This window comes from Mus caroli, chromosome 2, assembly GCF_900094665.2.
Source record: "Mus caroli chromosome 2, CAROLI_EIJ_v1.1, whole genome shotgun sequence".
NCBI classification, from domain to species: domain Eukaryota; kingdom Metazoa; phylum Chordata; class Mammalia; order Rodentia; family Muridae; genus Mus; species Mus caroli.
The window spans coordinates 21,704,955-21,726,425 of record NC_034571.1 but is presented as its reverse complement, the minus strand read 5'-3'; the positions used below and the strand labels follow the sequence as shown (position 1 = coordinate 21,726,425).

Below are 21,471 nucleotides of genomic sequence, written 5' to 3'. Positions count from 1 at the left end.
CCCTGTTTTCCGGTGGCAGCCTATAGAAAGGCCACGGAAGAAGGAAACTTGCTTTCTCTTTGGTTACTAAATCAATTCTTTCACTGTCATCGAAGCCTGCACATTGGGGGATTTTAGCACATATTAGAGACCAGTGGAGACTTCTAGCCTGTAACTGAGTGACTACTGGATACTTGGACTAGCTGGACCACAGCCTGTAAGACATTCTAATTAACTTCATATACATGTTCCTCTAGAGAACCTAGACTAATACAGATTTTGCTACTAGGAGTGGTTCTAGAGCAACAGGAGTATAAGGATGGATTTTCAAGTGTCCGGGACAGACTTTCCTGCAGTTCTTGAAGCCTCTCCTGGAAGCTCGGAGAGGACTGAAAGCCTACGGTGGGGGTGGGAACTCTTTACAAACTCTTTACAAACACACTTGAATCTCCTGAGTCTCCTCTTGACACCTCTCGATAAACTAAAAAGGGAAAAGGATGCGCCGCGTGATAAAATTCACAGAGTTGTAGCATCTCAGAATCTCTGAAGGATAACGGTGAACTCACTGGTAAAACTAACCAATCCCAGATGCACATCAGCAGTCTAAAGGTTTCCAAGTGTGCCCAGGAAGAGAATCTTCCCTCCGGCAGCCACAGGGTCAAGGTGTGGAAAGTCAAACCGAAGTATTCATTAGAAAGTTTACTGGATTACAGTGGAAATGCAAGCCCCAACCTTGGAGGGTGTTGGTGGTGAAAGTAAGGGCATTGCTTGGTTAGGCATGGGATCCGGTGACTTTGGGTGGGGTGGGGTGGGGTGGGAGGACCCTTGTTGAAGCTGAGAACTCTGAACCCTCAGATTCTCAAGGGTTTACCTCGCCTGAGGAAGCAGTCGCACCACCCTCAGAGGAAGGGGTCCTCACACCCCCACCCTCTGAAATGTGGCCCTTTTCACTTTTGACTGAGAAGACCCAGCCTTCATTATCTGTTAAACCAGCAGTGACTTCCTCTGAAGAAAAGGCCAGGCATGGCCACACCGATGTCCCTCAGGACCCCCAGTAGTTGCCTCTAGACCTGAAACCAGACTTCAGGCTAGGCTCCTACAGGGGAGGTAGAGTGTAGTCCATGAGGAGTTGTGCTTAATGAGTTTGCTAATTCATTCAAGCAGAGGTGTTAGCATTCTGTCTAAACTCCACCCCACAGTTACCTGGCAGCAGCCAGGTAGCTCTGGCCCACTATAAAAGGGGCTGCTTGCCGCCTCCTCCCTCTCTTGCCCTCTTGCCTCTCACTCTTGCCTTCTTGCCTCTCGCCCTCTTGCTCCTCTTTCTCCCCATTCCCTTGCCCCCTCTCTCCACGTGGCCATGGCCTGGCCTCTACTTCTCTACTCTCTCCCTCTCTCTGCCTTTCTCTGCCACCACTACCCTCTTAACTCCCCTCCCTGTCCCCATTCCCTTCCCCCTTTCTCCCTGTGCTCATCATAGCCAGCCTCTACCTCTACTTCTCTACTCTCTCCTTCTCTCTGCCTTTCTCTGCCTCTACTACCCTCTTAACTCCATACCCCATGCCCTGAATAAACTCTATTCTATGCTATACTGTTATGTGGCTAGTCCCTCAGGGGGGAGGATGCCTTGGCATGGGCCTGCAGAGGCACTCCATTCCCCAATACCTCACCACACCCCCATAGAACATATCTTATATCTCTTTATAGTTTTGTAAACACATCATCTGGGGCCATGACTCAGATCTAGAAACTCTGCAGGTTTTGCATCCCACCTCACTCACCACAAGAGATTGACACTTGCTAGCCTAGATTTGGTAAGCCCCCATCCCTTCCCATCCCCATGGTCCCAGGGGAGAGTTCCTGAGCTCCGGGCTACCCCTGTGTTGTCCTTGAGGATGGGAGACATTCAGTTTTTCACTGACCCTCGTTTTAGGACTTTTCCTCTTGGTTGAGATTTCCCTCTCCTTGGAGACAGTTTCTCACCACTGAGAAATTCCCAGGCTCAGGTAAACTGCTGTCTGGTCCTGCCTCGAAGAACCACTGTCATCTACTGGCTGCTGTGAGACTCTTAGACCTCGACCACAGGAGCTGCTGCCTCCCAGTCTCTGCCCAAATGCTTACCTATCCACGCTCCCACAGCCCTGGCCTGTTCTCAGGACTTGCATGCTCAGTTTGTGTCACAGGTTCTCAGGCCCTGCATGCTCAGTTTGTGTCACAGGCCTGAACCTGCCTGGACAAACTCATTTTCTGTCATCACAATTTTATGCCACTGCTGCCAGCTTCCTTATACTGGTCCTAGGCATATGTCTCTTTGCTAACACAACAATGTGCGTTTCTCTACATACACAACCTGTCAAAGTTACCTAAGATTTTCATTCCTATCCTGTCTTGACTACTATTAAATTCTATTCAGTTATAACCATAGCCCTCAATCCTGTCAGAAGTTTGTTAATTATTAAGTTTATGACAGACAGAATTCCCAAAGCCTATAACAGTTGGCCCAGGATGGTAGATGGTCTTGGAAAATGCGGACATAGCTACAGGATCCTGCCTGGATTGTGGTATGATAATCACTGAGAAGCACAGTGGACAACACTGGATGCGCTGAGTCAAATGACTTGGCTAAATAAAGGTCAGTCATTTCTCAAGTCACACATTCTATTCCACAGAGAAAAAGCCCGGCATCTTCTGCACCTGAAAGCCAGACTGACCACCCAAGTTGCCATGGAGACCAAGGAGACCTGAGTACTGTTGGCTAGTGGACTCTGTCACTTTTAAAGTAATATATAACTGGTATATAACGGATAGACTATTGTTTATTCTTTCTTAGACTTCTGACTGCATTGGCAGCTAGAAAAAAGCTTTCACAAGATGCCATCTGTTATCTCCTTACCTAAACTGTTTCCATTAATCAAATGCTTCATATTGCCTCTTCTTGCTATGCCACTGTCTTAACATTATCTGAGTTCCTATAAATTTGCCTAACTCTAATAAAATATTCCACTATATGATACAACTTTTTCAACTTTTTAATCACAAATTCTTGTTCCTTCTGCTCCACAAAAGGTTCATCCTAAAGACTGCTCATGTTGCAAACTCATGTTGTTAACTCTCTTACAAGCTATAGGAAACCTTCTCAGATCTGCCTCTCATGGACCAAATAGCCTCCATCCAGACAAGTACATCTGCCCAAGGTTCCCACTTACTATCTATTCCAAAGGATGGGATTCCTCTGGGTTTCAAATGTACATCTTAAGAAAACATTTTTCCTTCTCCCAAACATACTTAATCTTATTCTCTACCTATAATAATGTGTTTCAACATCTTGTCAAGTCCAGATGTCACTCCAGAGGAGCAACCTTCAGATGCCCCAAGGAACAGTTACTGAACCTGTTCCTTCTGACCTATCCTCAGATGGCTCCACAGACCCTGGACAGCAAGGAAACAGCTAACTCTCCTAAGACAAGACAAACATCCGCCATACTCATCCTTCTGAGTTCCCTAGAGACATGTCGTCCCCAAAGCCAGCTAGAAGTAGTCAGATATTATGATGACCCTATTCCTGCTTTGCCGTCACCTCTTTCTAATTTTTTCTTTTTAATTAAACCAAAACAGGGGAATGTTAGCATTCTGTCTAAACTCTATCCCACAGTTACCTGGCAACAGCCAGGTAGACCTGGCCCACTATAAAAGGGGCTGCTTGCCCCCTCCTCCCTCTCTTGCCTTCTTACCTCTTGCTCTCTTGTTCCCACTCTGTCCCCATTCCCTTCCCCCTTTTTCCCTGTGCTCATCATGGCCTGCCTCTACCTCTACTTCTCTACTCTCTCCTTCTCTCTGCCTTTCTCTGCCTCTACTACCCTCTTAACTCCCTACCCCATGCCCTGAATAAACTCTATTCTATACTATACTGTCATGTGGCTGGTCCCCTCAGAGGGGAGGGATGCTTTGCCATGGGCCCGCCAAGGCACTCCCTTCCCCTACACCTCACCACACCCCCATAGAACATATCTTATATCTCTTTATCTTTTTATAAACACATCAATAAGTCTGGGGAATATGTGTGGGGATGGATTTTAAGTGTGGTTGTTGTGGGGTGTTCACTAGAGAAGACTGCCTGGATATGGATTTAAGCCAATGGAAAGTCTTTATTAGCCAGCTGGCAACTACACTGGGTGTTTGGGATCCCAGTGTTGCGCTGAGTCTTTCTCGGGGTGAGATTTTTAAACATAACCTTGTCCTGGGTTGATACACTTCAGTTGACAAGAACAGTTCACCAGAAGCAGAATTGTAGAAGCCAGTACTTGTAAAGAGTTTCCTAGAACTGTGGACGTTGATGGGTTAGGTCTCTTAGGTTCTACTAGACGGTTATGTCTCTATGCTGAGTTTTACAGCCTGAATGGTCCTCCCATCATGGAGTCTGTTGTGCTAAGGCCTGGGTCCCTGTTATAGCAATGTTGTGGGGCTCCCACCAGAGAAGACCACACGGAAACAGTCTATGAGACTAGTGTAAGTCTTTATTGCAGCCAGTTGGTGACTACATCTGGGTACTTGGGACCCAAATACAAAACTGAGCCTTCCTCAGGGTCATATTTATGCAAGAAATCATATCCTGTTGGGAAAGCCCTCAAGGTTCTCTTGGTACAGCTACAGGCTAAGCAAACAGTTACAAAAAGACAGATTATGAGATTAGCAAAATTAGGGCCGTCAGGCTGCTAGAAAGAGCGCAAGGCCTTAGGTGGCCTTTTCTTCCTGGGATTGTTTTTCTTGGGCTCCCTTACAGTTACTGGTACTTTATTCAGCAAGACAAAGTTCATGTAAGGTGCCAAAATGGAGGCACCAGAGACAACTTTCAGCTCTTGTTACTGTGGAAGAAACATAAAGGGATCAGACAGAGTTTATTGACATGGGCCTTTTGAGTGGAGATTCTAGGTTTAATATGGAAGCTCACACAGTTAAAAAAAAAAGGTGTCAAAGGTTTGTTTGAAAGGTTGGTGGAAGCATTTGTCAAAAGATGGCCACTGAAAAGGAGTTGGAGATGCCTGCTATCCTTTGGCTGAGTGTTGATGAAGGGATTTTAAGACTCAGGGAAGTTGCAGTGCTAGAGTGGGTATACTGTGTAAACGATATCCTCCACAATGGGAAGGCCCAGAAGACAAGCCCTTCATGAATCCTGTAAGGTGCACAGTATCAAGAGGAGCACCAGCACACTTGAAGAGCTTTGTTGTCCTTTTTCTTGTGCCAGACTGGAGATGGCCGCTGCTCAGTTGAATGAATTAAATGCTGTAGGTTGAATTGGGCCCAGGGTAGCAGGGGCCAGATGGCTGCAGAGAATCATGAAAGGCAAGCTGATTGTAGATGTCATAATGGGCAGCAGAGACAAAACAATGTCTGACCGTGAGTAATGGCGGACCCAAAATGGCCAGGACAGGCAAAGTGAACTCAGCAATGGCATCACTCATCTGGGCCTTCGGTACTATAATCAGTCATGGTGTTTCCAGGCACGAAATAGGTAAGAAGCCTACTGAAGTTTGTTTGATCTGTATAAGTGAAAAAATTCTCCAACAAATAAAAGAAAGGCCACAATGGATGATGGCAAAAGTGATCCAATTTCCAGACTTGAGGCAGTTTGCTGACCCAGAATCCCTTAAATGTAGGGATGCCCAGATTTCCCCTGAGGAAGGACCTTGATAAAGTAACGAAAAATTTCACTGTTAGTCTTTCCCCAGTCCTTGCCCAGAGAGACCTATGTATGGCCTTTGTCACGGGTAACTGCATACTGGGGAGAAAGGAAACGATCAGACTCTCCAGAGTCTACTTGTTACTGGTTGTGAATTGACACTGGTTCCGGGAGATCCCAAGAAACATTGTGGCCTCCAGTTAAAATGGGGGCTTATGGAGGCCTGGTGATTAATGGAGTTCTCGCTGAAGTCTGACTCACAGTAGGTCCAGTGGGTCCCTGAGTTCATCCTGTGGTTATTTCCCCAGCCCCAGAATGTATAACTGGGATAGATAGACTTAGAAGTTGGCAGAATCCTCACATTGGTTTCCTGACCTGTGGAGTGAGGGCTGTTATAGTTGGAAAGGCTAGATGCAAATCTTTAGCCTTCCTTTGCCAGGGAAAAGAGTGAATCAAACACAGTATTGCATCCCTGGGAGAACTGCAGAAATTAGTGCCACCATCAAAGACCTGAAAGATGCAGGAATGACAGTTCCCACCACATCTTCCTTAACTCTCCTATCTGGCCAGTGCAGAAGACAGATGGATCGTGGAGAATGACAGTTGACTATCAAAAATCCCACTAAGTATTGTCTCTGATTGCAGCTGCTTTACCGGATATGGTGTCTGTACTTCAGAGAATTATCACACATCCTGCTGTGGTTCTCGGGTTTGTTGTGGGTCCCAGGATCTGCCTATTTTTGCCCGCTGGTAGTGTCTAAACTCTGCCAACACACAAGCTGGGCAGAGTCTGGGACAGAGAGTCTGCAGCCCACATTTCCCTTTTGTGGTGTGAGAATGCAGCTACACACCAACCTGGAGGAGGAGGAGGGTCTGGGATGAATGCTGTAGTTCCAAGGCTGCCTCTTGGGGTGCCCAAGCAGTGTTAGTGTACTGGCCTAGAGAGAGGAAGTCAGTAATGGAGTCTGAGGTCTGTGTTTCCCTTTGGGGCACAAGAGCACTGCTGTGTGCCACTTGAATGGGTGAGTGGAACTGAGATAACGGGGAGGAGCAAATGCCCAGTGCTGGAAGGCTTTCTTCCTGAGGCTTAGTGTTGGGGTTCTTTTAGGCGAAGTCCTTCCCCATGGTGATCTTTAATGAAGCAAGTCTCTGAGATGACCTTAGCTTGTTCATATTTCTTTACTGGGGGTGGTTGTGCATACAGTTTATTCGAGGTGAACCGGGATTATATAATTTCGGGGAAGGGCATAGGGATATCCAGGAAGGGAAGGTCAATGGCTGAACGTTAAGGCTGCTGAGGTGCTTCATTAGCAGGGAGAGGAGTTTCAGGTGCTGCACCGTCTGCCTGACTCCCCCTGGTCCCCTCAGTTTGGAGTGGTTGATATAAGTTCCAGAGCAGGCAGAGAGGGCAGGGAGGGGGCAGCTTCACTCCTGCCATCTAAGATCTCTGAGATTCCCAGGGTTTGACCACACCCCAGCATACCAGTTCTTATGCCTGTCTGGTAGCACAGCCCATGTGCCCTATAGCCTGGTACGTGGTACACAGCAATTGATTGAGCAAATGCCCGTTGCTCAGTGCCTGTCCATAAGACCCACCAGAAGCAATTCACTTTGAGCTAGCAAGACCAACAGTAAACCGTTACAGTTTATCTCAAGGATTTATTAACTCTCCAGCCCTGTGTCAGAACTTAGAGGGATCTTGATCATGTGTCTCTTCTAGAAAATATCCCATTGGTGCACAATATCCATGATATTATGCTGATTGGACCAAGTGATCAGGAAGCAGTAACCATTTTGGACTTGTTGGTAACACAACTCCTCAGAGGATGGGAACCAAACACAACTAAAATTCAAGGGCCTTCGACCTCAGTGACATTCTTAGGAGTCCAGTGGTGTGGGGCAGCAGATATCTATTCTTGTTCTGTTTCCTTATCTTCAGGGGGTGGAGGAGTGGAGTGGGGTGGGGTGGGGAAAGCCCACAAGGCAGGACCAGTCTAGACTGTGCAGAAGACAGCATGGGGACTTGGGGAACTTGGCTATGGCCCCATCTCCTTCATGCAGCCCTCTAAGAGAGGACAGAGGCCTGCATGTGCTGATCAGCCACTTCCTGCCATTCTTCAGGACAGCCATTATTCTGATTCTCAAGTGTCATGATCAATACTGTCAATTGGACAGGCTCTCTAATCTTCTTGGATACAGCCCACGAGAATGCTTGTGAGGGAGTCTTTAGATTGAGCTCACCGAGACAGGAGGCCCACTGTACATCTCCATGGCAGCATTCCAGATGGAATAAAAAAGTGAGGAAGTGAGCACCACCGTCCACTTCTCTCCACCTCCAGAGTGACAGCTGCCTCAGGCACAAGGAACCTTGCCCGTGTGACCCCAGATAAACTCTCTCTTCCTCAGGCTGACTCTGCTGTGAGGCAGGCTAGGCTGACTCCATGACAGGCTTCAAATTCATGACACTTCATGAGACTAGGCCTAAATCTTTGTTTCCAAGAACTGGGCAAAAACAGGCCTCTGAAACTGCCCCCTCACCTGGCCTGAGGCTAGGACAATGGGTCAGTAGCAGTTTCCAGACTTCCCCAGCAACAGTTTCCAGCCCTGTTCTGGAATGTTCTGGAATGGTTCTGGAATGTCCCTAGAGATAGAGGCAATGCTTAAGATAGACACCTTCCTTCCTGGAATTCCCCTATTATTCTTTAAATCAGGCCTGAGAACTCACTGGTGTGTCTCCATCTTGGTAATGGTAGACCCCAGCATGCTGGACTTCTGTAGAATAGAACGGTCTTTGCTTTTGCTTACTACTTGAGTCCAGCATATCATTCTCAGCGAATCAAAGACCCTTATAGCTGCAGCTACAAGAAAACTACATGTGGGTGGGTTCCTGCACATCTGTGGTTCAGCAGGCTGCACCAAGTGATGCACAGGCCAGGCTTCCTGGGAGTGACCATTCTGCCAGCTGGCCAGTCCTTGGAAGGCGACTCAGACCCACCTGGCCCTGCTGTCCCACAGCTGGAGTGCTCCTGCTAAGCACTGCTAAGGGAGAAACTGCCTCCTAAAAAATATCTTGAAATAGGCCACTAGGCTCCTTTGTGTGTGCATGGGTGAGTAGCATGTGTCTGTGTGAGTGCATGAGCATGTATATGTGTATATATGTGAGTGATCCTGTAGATAAGCATGCATTGCACACATATGCATATGAATGAACACATGTATGTTTGAGCACATGAGCATGTGCATGTTCATATATGCCTGTGTATGTGAGTGTGTTTGCTTGTTAGAATGTGTGTTTGGTGCTGAGCATTTTGTCGTTTTGGAGGCTGTATATGCTCTGCCTCTGTCCTTCAGAGACAGCGCAGCTGGGATCATCGTGCTGCCCCTCAGGAGCCACACTCACTTCCTGACACCATTCCTCTAATCCGGCCTCTTTCCTACAATTTTGCAATCATGCCTTTATATGCTGACCCAAGGCCCAAGGCTCTGGCTTGCTGAAATGTATCACCTGCTGCAGACTGTGGTCATGAAGGAAGCTAAAGTGAACATCTTTACAGACTGCTTATGTGGGTACAGTGTTCACATCTCTCTGCTGCAGTCCAGGAGGGTCACTTCCAGCCCACAAAACACTATAACTTCTATCCCGTGTGTTCACCAACACATGGGACAGGCCCTTATCCCAGTTGAGTTTCTATCATTAGTCGCTCGGGGAATCTAGTCCCAGAGGTGGTCAGACAGGGTCTCAATCCCTCATCTGAAGACTTCCAGGTCTTACAGACCCTGTCTCCATAGAACCTCATGGGCCCTTGTGCAGGGTCCTTTAAGAGGTGACCCTGGGTTCAATCTCTTGGATGCTCTGAGGGTGATCTTTACTACCATGGAGTCCTGTTTCTAAGAAAAGATCTTGAAGTGCCAAGTTCTATGTCCCTAAACACATGCTTGTCTTCATTCTTGAACCAAAGGAGGAACTTTATTTGGCAACAGTGTTCATACATGAGTTAAGATCAGTTTGAATGCCTGGGTGGCTTAAATCTCATTGGCAGAGGAGGAAATGCAGACACAGAAGGCCATGTGAAGACAGAGGCCTAGAGTACAGAGATATGACCACAGGCCAGCATCAGAAAGAAAGAGGATGCCTAATGCTGGCTCTGCAGTGCCTGGATCTCAACTCTCTGGGGTGCAAAGCTGTAAGACAATAAACCCCAAGCTCCATCCTTCACTGCACATAGCATCCAGGGTAGTTTCCACTCTCCTCAGACACACTATGAAAGGCCCCACTACAATCCTGACTCTGGGAATATATCACATAGTCTTCTACAAAGAGCTGGGTGTTCCTTTGCTTCAGCAGGACAAGCCAGTGATGAGCAGAGTATAAGCTTTGAGATGTGACACCCATGGTCACTCTGAGATGGACCTCCCCCAGCTTCCCACACCACTGGCTCTGGGTTACCCTGCCCGGTTCCCAACACCCCAGGCTGCTTGTCTTGTACCCAAACCAAAATTCACATACCAGAAGGCCTGGCTGGCTCCTCTATGGTCTATAAAAAGCAAAAATCTGGGGAGACAAGGGGATGTCAAGATGGGTTGCTCAACCCCTACCCCAGCCCTCAGGGCATCCGTGCAAGGCACACCAGGCTGTGAGCTGCCTTCTCTGGGCCTTTCTGAGTCAGAGAAGAGAACCTTACCTTTTTGTGTCATGTCGATGATATTTTGTGAGTCCAGCCCATATAGATTGCAGAGGTTTTCAAATTCTCTCTGATGAGTCTTGTCAAGCTCTATGGAGCGCCCTGGGGACAGATTTGGGACTTTTTGTTGGGGGAGCATCCCAAGGCACCATTCCATAATGTGTCTAGGGCCCATGGAAGATGCCCTCCCAGTGGCTGGGATTCCCAAACAAATAGGGTCAGGTTACCATAGAGTGCCAGCACTTGGGTCTTGGTCCCATTCTTGATGTTCTGCATGTAGAAGATGATATACATGCTGTAGTCGGTCTCCAAGAGCAGCACCTTGTTTTCCCCCTCATCTGCACAGAGATATAGCTTAGCATACCCTCTGCCTGGGCACTGGTATACCCCCTTCACTTCTGCAATGAATGCCATGTGACTTATGTAGCTTCTGTTAAAGCAAGCATTGGGAGGATGTGAGAGTTTGGATGCCCAGTGCTAGCTCAGGAGACTGTGGTATGGAAGTGTAGATAGCAGGGTATTATAGCCCCATCTGTGCCTTTGTGTGCTGCCTCCACAAACCTCAGCGCAGTACGCTAGCTGTGTGATAGTTCCAAGCTAGTACTGTCCAGAGAGAGGGCCAGGCTGTGGACCCTTAAGTTGTACCTAGGCTGGTGGGCACAGCCTCAGCAGAAAAGATTCCTGGCAATCAGATTAGAAAGAAGAGGGCCCCACTCACAGGCAACGGAGAACTCCCCATTATTCTTAGTCTTCTCACAGACCATGGTCACAGCTACACATTCTCCTTGCAACCTGGAGGACAGTGAGGGGAGAAGATCAGAGCAAGCACCAGGCCCGTCCCCCTACCTTGGCTTCTGTGACCACTCCAGAAGGGGCCTTTCAGCTTAACTCACTCGGAGGAGCACAGAACACAGCAACAGGCCAGAAACCCCCTGATCCCATCATTCTGATCTGCAGGGAAGAGCTGGTGAAGTCCGCACACTGGCCCAAGTGTGCAGATGTGTGAGTGTATGAAGTTCCTGTGGGGCACGGGAACATATTCTCCCCTAGTTCCCGCTTAGGGGGCAATACACACATGAAATGGAAGTCAAACTGCAGGCTGCCGTTATTTAAGAGCTTGATGTTCCGGATGAAGAGCCTCAGGTCTCCATTTTCTTCAATGCGCGTCATGTTATCTGAGGCTATGGAATCGAGGTACCAGGTCCCAGAAATCTGGAAGGAAAGGCTGAGTGGTGGAGTCCTGTACCACCTCTGGGACTGCTTGGCCCTCACAGCCTCACTCCTGGGTGAGTCCCTAAACATTAGCTCTAAGCTGGGACCTCCTTCTGCCTTTTCAGCCCTCCCTCTGCCCCATTTCTCCCAAAGCTCCTTCTGCACCCTCTGGTTGCCATGATGGCTAGGAATGTGAGGGACTCTCATGGCCTAGACACTCCTTTTCCAGGTCAGCCTCCTCCCCAATAAAGTGGGGCAGGTGCTTTTCATGAAGCCCGGCCTAGCCCTAGAAGGCTCGGCCCACCCTGGCCAGGTTGTAGTTTCGCCGCACAGCAGTATGCAGGTTGAACTGCGCAGTGGCCAGGCTCAGCACCAGGCCCAGGACTACTAGTAGTACCATTCTCTCTGGTGGACACCTTGTCTGGCATCTCCCTTATGCCCCTTTCTGTTCTGCGGTTGTCAGCCTGTCTACACACATCCTGTGCCCTATTGGAAGGCAGCCAAAGGTCACCATTTAACTGGTCACATTCTAGAGCTGGCCACAGAACCCACTTGAATTGATATGTAGCTGGGTCAGAAAGTGACAGGGGAAGTTGGGACCAACGGGGTTTGGCTCTCAGGTCCCTGGACCCAGGCCAGCCTTCTGAGACCATGTGGGAGACTCTGAGTCCTTGTTCTGTGTGTCTAAGCTCAGAAGTTAAAACTCAGAGCCCCAGTGTTTGAGTCCTGACATCTGGCCTCAGTGTTTCTGATTGAGGCCTTTGGCTACTCACAAACCAGCAGTATGGCTTGCAGCTCAAGCTGACAGCAGAGTCAGCCACCATGCTTGGAGGATCTCACTGAAATTAGAGTGTGGCTACAAAACTCCAGGAGAGACCCTGAGTGAGAGGGTACTCATAGCATCAACCCCTGAGTTGAGGGGTCCTGAGAGAATAATGTTCTGGAGTTTGAGGGTACAGTGGTTCAGGGTCACACAGACACAGGGTCAGACATGTTCTCATTCTGGCTGGAGACTGGCTGTGGGAGGTGGTGGTGAAACGTGTTCTGGAAATGTCTGCACAGCTCTAACAGGTGGGTCACAGGTCTCTGGCTCCCACTGCCTCCAGGCACCGGTGCGTTGGTGGCATTGAAAGAAAGACTATTCCTGTGAATGAATAGGGCTAAGCTTGGCAGCCAGGGCTGGAAGAGCTCAGCACTTTGTCAATCCAGAGGGCAGACACCCACTGGCTGCCACTTCCCTACGTGGGTAGTTCTGCCATTGATCTGCCCGACTGATGTGGTTCAGAGATAAAGGATAGGAACCCAATGGTCCTCAGGTACCAGGCAGGTATCAAGCATTGTTAAAACCACACACCGTTAATATCAATGGTAGGTTGTTGGACATCTAAGCATCCTTTCTGAGGATCATTTTCCTATAAAGATGGTAGGACAGGGCAGTATAATTCCAGTGCTGTTGAACTCTCCACTGCTTCCCCAACTGCTTTGAGCAAAAGAACTCTCAGTTCAACCACTTATATTACTACACACAGGCTGTTGAGCCCTTTCCGGCTTTAGCCCCTAAGCTTTAGTCTAACCCAGGACTTTTTCGTGCCACAAGCCTTGGGGTATTCCTGGTGAGTCCACAAGCTTGGTGGCCTAGCAGATGGACTTCTTTGGGTTATGGAAAAGAAGCAAGGCTGTGATTGGTTCAAACACAAACCTTTACTTACATAACAACTCTGCTATGACTGGAAGGAAACAGCCCAAAGCCCCCCAATCTCTGGTTTGATAGCTGTCTGACACACCACCTCCTTTGCTGCCTACCCTGGTATTGCAGCATCTGGCCAAGCAAAAACTTTTACTTGCATGTGACTCTTGTTGTTGGTAAGTTTGTTTGAGACAAGGTTTCAGGTAGCCAAAGATAACCTTGAATTCTTGGTCATCTTGCCTCCATTCCCCAACTTCTGACATTTTGGGCATACGCCTGCCATGTTGTTTGACTGCAGGAGAGGCAACAGAACATCAGTGGCACCGACGCAGCAGGGCTGACAATGCAGAAGTGGCAGAGCAGCCAGCAGCTTCACAGTTGACTGTGACTGCTGCTGGGCACTAAGCAAGCCAAGCTATAAAAGCATCAGAGCTTCTAGCTGCACGGACACCTGCAGAGCAGCCATGCTGTTAGGTCACTACCTAGCTGCAGTGGCAGCGGCAGCAGCAGCAGCGGCAGCTTCCTTCCCCAATGGCCACAGTGACCATAGTAACAGGAGGAGGACCTGAACTATTTGAGGGCTCAGGCTAGTCAGAAACAAGAGAAGAGATGGAAGTCAAGGCAGGATGGAGGGCTGAAGCTGAAGGACAGAAACCTGTAAAGAGTCAGAGAAGAGTTACCTAAGTCTATGGGCTCTCCTAGGAGAGCTCTGGAAAGCCTTACATTCATTTTCCTTCTCTTTCCACAAAGCATCCCCTGATAGGTGGGGAGGACTGCTTTTCTGAAACCCATTCTCTCTCTCATGCCTAGGGTCTAAACTACCTCTAATCAGGGTTCAAAGACCAAAAGCATCTATGAGAATGATCTTCGCTCCTCTAGATTTTAGCATTATTCTAAACATGCACACAGAAAGCATTCTACCACTACCTTGTCCCTTTTTACAAGGTTTATTCACCGTTGGCCCAAATCTTCTTTATTTTCTTTTATGCACACTCCTTTCCCCATGGTGTCCTTCATTGTACCCTTCATACTTGAGCTCCAACATTGATGTGCCATCTGACCAAGACAGCTCAGTCAGTCAACAGGGTCTCAAGGGGGCAGAGCGAAGTTTGAAAAGAAAAAAAAAAACAATTAGACAACATGATAACATGGCTCAGCCAGTTCTGCAGCTAAGGCGGATTTATTTTTCTCCAGTCTGCTTTTATACCATTCTAAATACATGCAAAGGATAAAGTCAGTTCTAGGTCAAGGAACAAGGCAATAAACAAAATCCTGTAGTATTCAGAGAATTCTTAAGATGATCACGATCTTGAGCCTACTTCCTTGTCCTAGCCCAATGGCAAATTCCTACCAAACTCCTAGAAGTGGTGCCAAGAGCTCTCCACAGACACTTGCTCAATTATGTTCATAGAGGCTTTATTCATAGTAGTAACTGAAAACAGCCAAGATGTCTGTCAACTGAAGAATGGATAAAGAAAATCTGGACCATATATACAATGGAATATTACTCAGTTGTTAAAAATTGACATCATAAAATTTACAGGCAAATGAAAAAAAAATCATCTTGAGCAAAGCAACTCAGACCCAGAAAGACAAACATGATATGTGCTCACTTATGAGTGGACATTAGCTGTTAAGTAAAGGGCAATCATGCTACAGTCCACCACAGATCCAGAGACGCTAACAAGGAGAGATCTGGGAGGACAGTACATGGATCTCCCTGTGACAGGGAAATAGAATAGATGTTTCAGGTTTACAGTGGGGATGGGAACAGCAGGGAACAGGCAGGAAAGGAAAGTACAGAGGGAGAGAGTTTGGGGAGAGATGATTGGAATTGAGGGCGTAGGGCAGATGTGGAGTCTAGTACAGTGGAAACTTCCTGGAACCTATGAGGGTGGCCCTAGTAATGAAGACTATGAAGCCTAAGCTGTCCATCTTCTGTAACCATGCTAGGCTTTCAGTGGTGGGACTGGGGCAAACCCAAACCTTAGACCCATACCTGTCCTGCAAGATGTGCTGGGGCAATGGTGGCTCAGAGCTTGTGGGAGTGGCCAGCTAGTGACTGGTCTACCTTAAGACCTATGCCATTCGAAAAAGCCCATGACACACTACCTGGATGGTTAGGAACTAGAAGTTGGATGGCCCAGAAACCTAGGGTAGAAACAAACACAACGCTAGAACAAAAGTCGGTGAAATGCTTCCCACTCTGCTCCACTCAGAGACTGGTGCCCAGCCACTCATCGGTGAGGCTTCATCCTCCAGCAGCTGATGGGAGCAGATTCAGAGATCCACAGCCAAATATTAGGCAGAGTTCAGGGAACCCTGTGGAAGAGGGGCAGGAAGGATCGTAGGATTCAGAGGAATCCAAGACATGAGGAGAACAGAGCCCCCAGAATCAACTAAGCAGGAATCAAAGGGGCTCACAGACACTGAAGTAGTATCAAGGAACTTGCATGGGTCTTCATTAGATCCTCTGCATACACGTTGTGATTGTTAGCTTGGGGTTTCTGTGGGACTCCAAACAGTGGGAGTCAGGGAGTGTCTGACTCTTTGGACTGTTCTTGGAGCTCTTTTCCTTTTACTAGGTTGCTTCATCCAGCCCAGATATGAGGGATTGTGTCTAGTTTTATTGTTTGTTATGCTGTGTTTGGTTGACATCCTGGGAGGCCTGTTCTTTCCTGAAGGGAAACTGAGGAGCCATGGATCTGGGGGAGAATGGAGGTGGAGGGATGGAAATTGGAGGAGTGGAGGGATGGGAGGGGAGGGATGGGAGGGAAGGGGAGAGGAGGGGAGGGGAGGCTGCAGTTGGGATGTATTGTATGAGATGATGATGATGTGCATGTGTCTCTCTGTGTGTCTGTGTTCATTCTGAACTGAGCACAGTGCTTATTATTTTTGTTGGGGTCCAGGAGTTTCCCCACAAACCACACAAACACTGCTCTCAGTTAAACAGGAATGGTTTATTGAATGCACACTGATCAACCAGGGTAACAGCTCACACTGGAGAGCTGAAAGCTACACACAGGTACTTTTCAGGGGCCAGATTATATAGGCTAAAAAGGCAAAAATCACAATGAGCTCATACACAGGTACTGGAAGAGCTGCCCAGTGGTCAGCCCTGGCTCAAGCCATTTTAGACATAACATTCTTATTGATCTTTAATTTAATAAGTCCTATGTGAAGCTTGTGGTTGTGGAATTTCTTAAGATAATAAATCTTAGAACATAAGGAACATATCAGGGCATGTGGTCAGCATGACCCTGCTCTGAGTCAAGTTATTTTTCTGTGTCAGTGACTGGCAGACATGTTACAGCAACAATATGAAATAGCTGTGGGGGGGGGCATGGAACAAAATGGCTACAGCTATGCTGGGGGGGGGGTGCAGACCTCAACAATTCCTGCTACTCTTGCATTCAGGAGTTCGAGTTTAGCTTTGGCAGCTTAAAATGACAAACCTGAAGTAAAACAAGCAAAATCCCTGGGAGTGTTGGGTGTGGCTCAGTTGATAGAGTACTTGTCTTGATTGCAGAGTGCTACACAAAGTGGGTATTGTTGAGTATGCCTGTAATCCCAGCATTCAGGAGGTGGGCACAGGAGATTCAGAAGTTCACAGTCATTCTCTGCTACATAGCCAGTTTGACACCAGCCTGGACAACACAGAGATAACTCAAAACAGGGTTGAGCCATGGAGCTGCATCCTAATGACCAACCTAATCTCATCACCTCCCTCAGGCCACTAAGAGCACCACAGTTGGGCTGGTTTCACCCTTAGGATATGACTGACTGCTGGCCTGCCTGCCTGCCTGCCTGCCTGCCTGCCTGCCTGCCTGCCTGCCTGCCTGCCTGCTGCCTGCCTGCCTGCCTGCCTGCCTGTCTGCTGGCCTGCCTGCCTGCCTGCCTGCCTGCCTGTTGGCCTGCCTTGGGTGACTTAACTTCCAGTGTGAGTCTGGCAAACACATTCCTTCCCCAGTAGATAATGGACAGTAAAGCCACAATGAACGGGCACCGGGCACCATAGGACAGGTGTTGCTGCTGTTGGAAGCAGCTGGGTTTCAGGTAATTGGAGCTTAAGTGTTACTGTGGCTGGGAATCTGAGGTGAGCAGCCTGTGTAGGAGGGTATGGGCCTCAGCCATCCCTGCTAGAAGAGTGTCCGGCTAGAGGGGAGAGAGAGTGAGGGATGCCAAGGCCACACAAGGCAGTGAGGGTCAGACACATACTGGCATGGAAGTGTCAACCTCCTGAGGATGGAGTATTGCGTGGGGACACTAACATTCACCTCTGTTTCCCAACTCCAGACCCAAGGCAAAGATAGAATCCAAGCAGTGCAGGGTGGCTCATGTCTTTAGTCCCAGCACATCAGAGGCAGACACAGGCAGATCGCTCTGAGCTCAAGGCCAGCCAGATCTATAGATTGAGTTCCAGGACAGCCAGGGTTACAGAGAGAAACCCTGTCTCAAAAACCCAGATGTGGGAACCTGGAGAGGGAGAATGGACTTCACCCCTAGGTGTAGACACACCCTGATCTCCTCCTTTAAGGTTTGATTTTGTGGGCAGATCAGGGACCTGGCTCAGGGAACCACCCCTAGGAATGTGGGATCACCTTAGACTATAATGCTTTTCCTTCCCAGGATTCATTCCTGCTAGGGTCTGCCTACCCTTCTGAGTCCAGACCTGGGAGGATGGGATGGTTCATGTTTCTTTTCTTGCGGATGCTGGCTGAAGCCTAAGGATGTGTTTAAACCTTGTAGTTAGGGTTTTACTGCTGTGACCAAGGCAACTCTTTTTTTTTTTTAAAGATTTATTTTATTAATATATGTAAGTACACTGTAGCTGTCTTCAGACATTCCAGAAGAGGAAGTCAGATCTTGTTGCGGATGGTTGTGAGCCACCATGTGGTTGCTGGGATTTGAACTCTGGACCTTCGGAAGAGCAGTCGGGTGCTCTTACCCACTGAGCCATCTCACCAGCCCCAAGGCAACTCTTATAAGGACAACATTTAATTGGGGCTGGCTTACAGATTCAGAGGTTCAGTCCAGTATCAAGGTGAACATAGCAGCAGCCAGGTAGGCATGGTGCAGGAGGAGCTGAAGGTTCTACATCTTCATCTGAAGGCTGTTAGCAGAATACTGGCTTCCAGGCAGCTAGGATGAGGGTCTTAAAGCTCACACCCACAGTGACACACCTACTCCAACAGTGCCGCACCTTTTAATAGTGACACTCCCTGGGCCAAGCATATGTAAACCATCACAACCTACGATCTCACACTTTGGAATTCCTTGATGTTCAAGGATAGAACCAACAAACAAAAGCACACAAGGTTATGTTATAGTCTTATATAACCATGTGGTAAGAGTGGGCTCACATGAGGTTTACAATGAAAACCTTGTACTGGTTTCTTTGGTCAGAGATTACATAAACAAAACACTGTGGAAGTATAAGAAGGAATTCACTCTCTAGGGTTCTGAGTACCACAGGATGGGGGAACAGCACCTCTGTCATACAAGGCATGCAGCACACACGCCATTCAAAAACTTCTGTACAAGGAAGAATCCTTAAAAGAAATGCCACAACAAAAGAAGCAAGAAGGGGGCTGGAGAGATGGCTCAGAGGTTAAGAGCACTGACTGCTCTTCCAGAGGTTGAGTTCAAATCCCAGTAACCACATGATAGCTTACAACCATCTGTAATGGGATCTGATGCACTCTTCTGGTGTGTGTCTGAAGGCCGCTACAGTGTACTCACATACATTAAACAAACAAACAAACAAACAAATCTTTTTTAAAAATTCAAGAACAGAATATTCTAAAAAGTCTTTTCATGTTTCCAGTGGGACCAACCCATGTCATCTGGCCATGCAGAGAGCTAACCAAAGAGGTGCTATTGTGATGCTGGTGGCATCATTAACAGTGGGTACCACCAGGTACTTCAGTTGGCAAAGTCCCAGAGCTATCCTCCCTAGGAAACATTTGTCCTCCACGGACATTTTGCCTGTCTCCCAATACCACCCAAGGTAAGGAGCCTTTAGGACAGTTGTTGGGAATGCAGACACTTATGTCTGTGAGCCAGGCCTGCCGGTACACAGCTGTAATCCCAGCACTGGGAGACTAAGGCAGGACAATTGTTTTGAGTTAAAGGTCAATCTGGGCAACAGAATGAGACTCTGTTTCAGTTAACAAAACAAAACTAAATATTGTGTGTAGGGATCCCATCCTGACCTTGGCCTCTTGGCCTGAGTCTTAGCAGCAAGTCTTGAACCACACTTCACTGGCATCCTGTCAGATGGCATTGCACACATATTCAAACAGATCCACGTGCCTCCAACCAGTGTGCCTGCTGACTGAAACTCAGATTCAGTTCTGGTACATCCTTCCTGCCTTCAATGTGACCGCAGATCCTCTTTGCAGTCCCTGCTTACGTGGGACCAGACAGGGCAGAGTTTATCAGCTTCGTTTAGGAAGACCTCATTATCATGATCTCACCCTGTTACCACGACCACACAGTAGGGATTCATGGTGGTTAGTTCTTGGGAGCAAGATGGGCTAGCAGGCTGAGGAGAAGGCTCAGTGGGTAACGTGTTTGCTGTGAAGGCATGAGACCCTGAGTTTGAGTCCTGGCACCCATGTACAAGCTGAGTGTGGCACATGGCTAGAGTCAGTCACTTAAGGGGCGGAGATGGGTGGATTCTAGAACTTTCTAACCAGCTGACTTATCAGATAAGAAGCTCCAGGCTCTGAGAGACCCTGTCTCAAAACATAAGGTGGAGAGCAATTAAAGACACACAACATCAACCTCTCTGTACAACAACAACAACACGCACACGCACACGCACACACACACATGGATTTGCTTCCCCAAGGGAACACAAGAGGGTCAGCAAGTTCCACATCTGTTAGGATCACTTCAAAGGCACTTCAAGCAGAAGAGAGATAACCTCAGTCCTTCCCTCTGAATTATTCTAGAAGAAACTGTTGGGCTGGTGTCTGAGTGTGCACAGAGGCTAACCCTCCGTGAGGGATGTTGGGGTGCATGGGTTTAACCCACACTTAGGACCTTCTTTTCCTTCCCATGCACAGGAAGGAATGAAGGCTAAAAGGAGGATTTTATTACTGATTTTCTGCCTTTTCCTGCTGCTGCTGGCAAAGATCCACTTCAGGTAAATACTGATGAACCATGACTTTCAGGAAGGCCAAGGCAGCTTAAATACTGAATCTTGTCCAAAGATGTAACTGACACGTGGCCGAACCAGAAGTTACCTCCTCTCTGGGGACTACGTATGCACATTTTAATGCTTTTATTTCCAGATGCCAGACAGACATTTGTTGAGTATCTTGTCCCAGGCTCCACTCTAGATGCTGAAAAATAGCAGCCCTGCCCAGGGGGGTATTTCAGGCACAACGGAATCTCATATGTTATATGACAATGTTATGAAAATGGAGCCATGCAGAGGAGAGTGCTTGATTGTTACTGTTGTCCTGGGTGTAGAACCCGGGCCTCCAGCACGCCACCCCAGTTCTCAGCCATGAGTCCATAGCCAATCTATAATTACATCAATTATAAACGACTTAAAAGTTCCAGATTTGTGAGCTGGAGAGAGAGAGCTCAGAGGTTAAGAGTACTGGCTGCTCTTCCAGAGGACCTGAGTTCAATTCCCAGCAACCACATAGTGTCTTGCAACCATCTGTAATGAGATCTGATGCCCTCTTCTGGCTGGCAGGCATACATGCAGGCAGATTGCTGCACACCACATGCATGCCTGGTGCCAGAATAGGAGAGGAGAAGGTCTCAGGTCCTCTGCAGCAGGAATTACAGACTGTGCGGGTGCTGGGAGTTGAGCCCAGGTCCTCAGGAAGAGCAACACACTCTGTTCCCTGCCGAACCGTCTTTCCAGCCTCCTGCACTGGTTTCTTAAACTCTCATTCCATGAGTATCCTGTTTTTCTCTGACAGATACTCTTAGAAAAGGTGCTTTCTTAAGGTGTCACTGAGAGTACACTCTGTAAATTGGAGGGGAAAATTGTCAGGGACAGAAGTTCTTACAATGACAGAGGCTGGGGACAAAAGATTAAACAAGTCTGTAGAGGTGGCCAAGTCTACCTAAGTATATATAGGTCGGTAGGTATGTAGTATGTATGTGAATGTGTGTGTGTGTGTGTGTGTGTGTGTGTGAGTGTGTGTGTGTGAGTGTGTGTGTGTGTGTGTGTGTGAGTGTGTGTGTGTGTGTGTGTGTGTGTGTGTGTG

General features: G+C 48.0%; 2 protein-coding genes across 5 annotated transcripts in view; one reads left to right on the top strand and one right to left on the bottom strand.

The window, feature by feature from the left end:
* The first annotated feature begins 5,333 nt into the window (after positions 1 to 5,333).
* Glt6d1 (glycosyltransferase 6 domain containing 1) overlaps positions 5,334 to 21,471 on the top strand; it is a 26,804-nt gene continuing 10,666 nt past the window's right edge. For 2 of the 4 annotated variants that reach the window (XM_021156012.1, XM_021156010.1), the window contains exons 1-2: positions 5,334 to 5,485; positions 20,308 to 20,387. In XM_021156012.1, the coding sequence (XP_021011671.1) occupies positions 20,314 to 20,387 (74 nt within the window). In that variant the 5' untranslated portion in view covers positions 5,334 to 5,485; positions 20,308 to 20,313. Of the gene's footprint in view, positions 5,486 to 17,119; positions 17,175 to 19,185; positions 19,245 to 20,307; positions 20,388 to 21,471 lie in introns of those variants that run through there. The other 2 variants (XM_021156011.1, XM_021156009.1) reach the window with 2 other exon arrangements.
* On the bottom strand, positions 10,189 to 11,947 carry Lcn9 (lipocalin 9). Its single transcript, XM_021156544.1, has 6 exons — positions 11,852 to 11,947; positions 11,411 to 11,547; positions 11,054 to 11,127; positions 10,563 to 10,673; positions 10,336 to 10,437; positions 10,189 to 10,205 (listed from the first exon to the last, which is right to left on the bottom strand). The coding sequence occupies exons 1-6, from the start codon at positions 11,945 to 11,947 to the stop codon at positions 10,189 to 10,191; spliced, it is 537 nt and encodes a 178-aa protein (XP_021012203.1).

Excerpts from the sequence above, each read along its gene's own strand:
- Lcn9 (XM_021156544.1), bottom strand. The coding sequence starts at position 11,947 with ATGGTACTACTAGTAGTCCTGGGCCTGGTGCTGAGCCTGGCCACTGCG. Across the intron at positions 11,548-11,851 it reads GAAACTACAACCTGGCCAGG|ATTTCTGGGACCTGGTACCT; the intron begins GTGGGCCGAGCC and ends CTTTCCTTCCAG. Across the intron at positions 10,438-10,562 it reads CCAAGTGCTGGCACTCTATG|GGCGCTCCATAGAGCTTGAC; the intron begins GTAACCTGACCC and ends ATCTGTCCCCAG.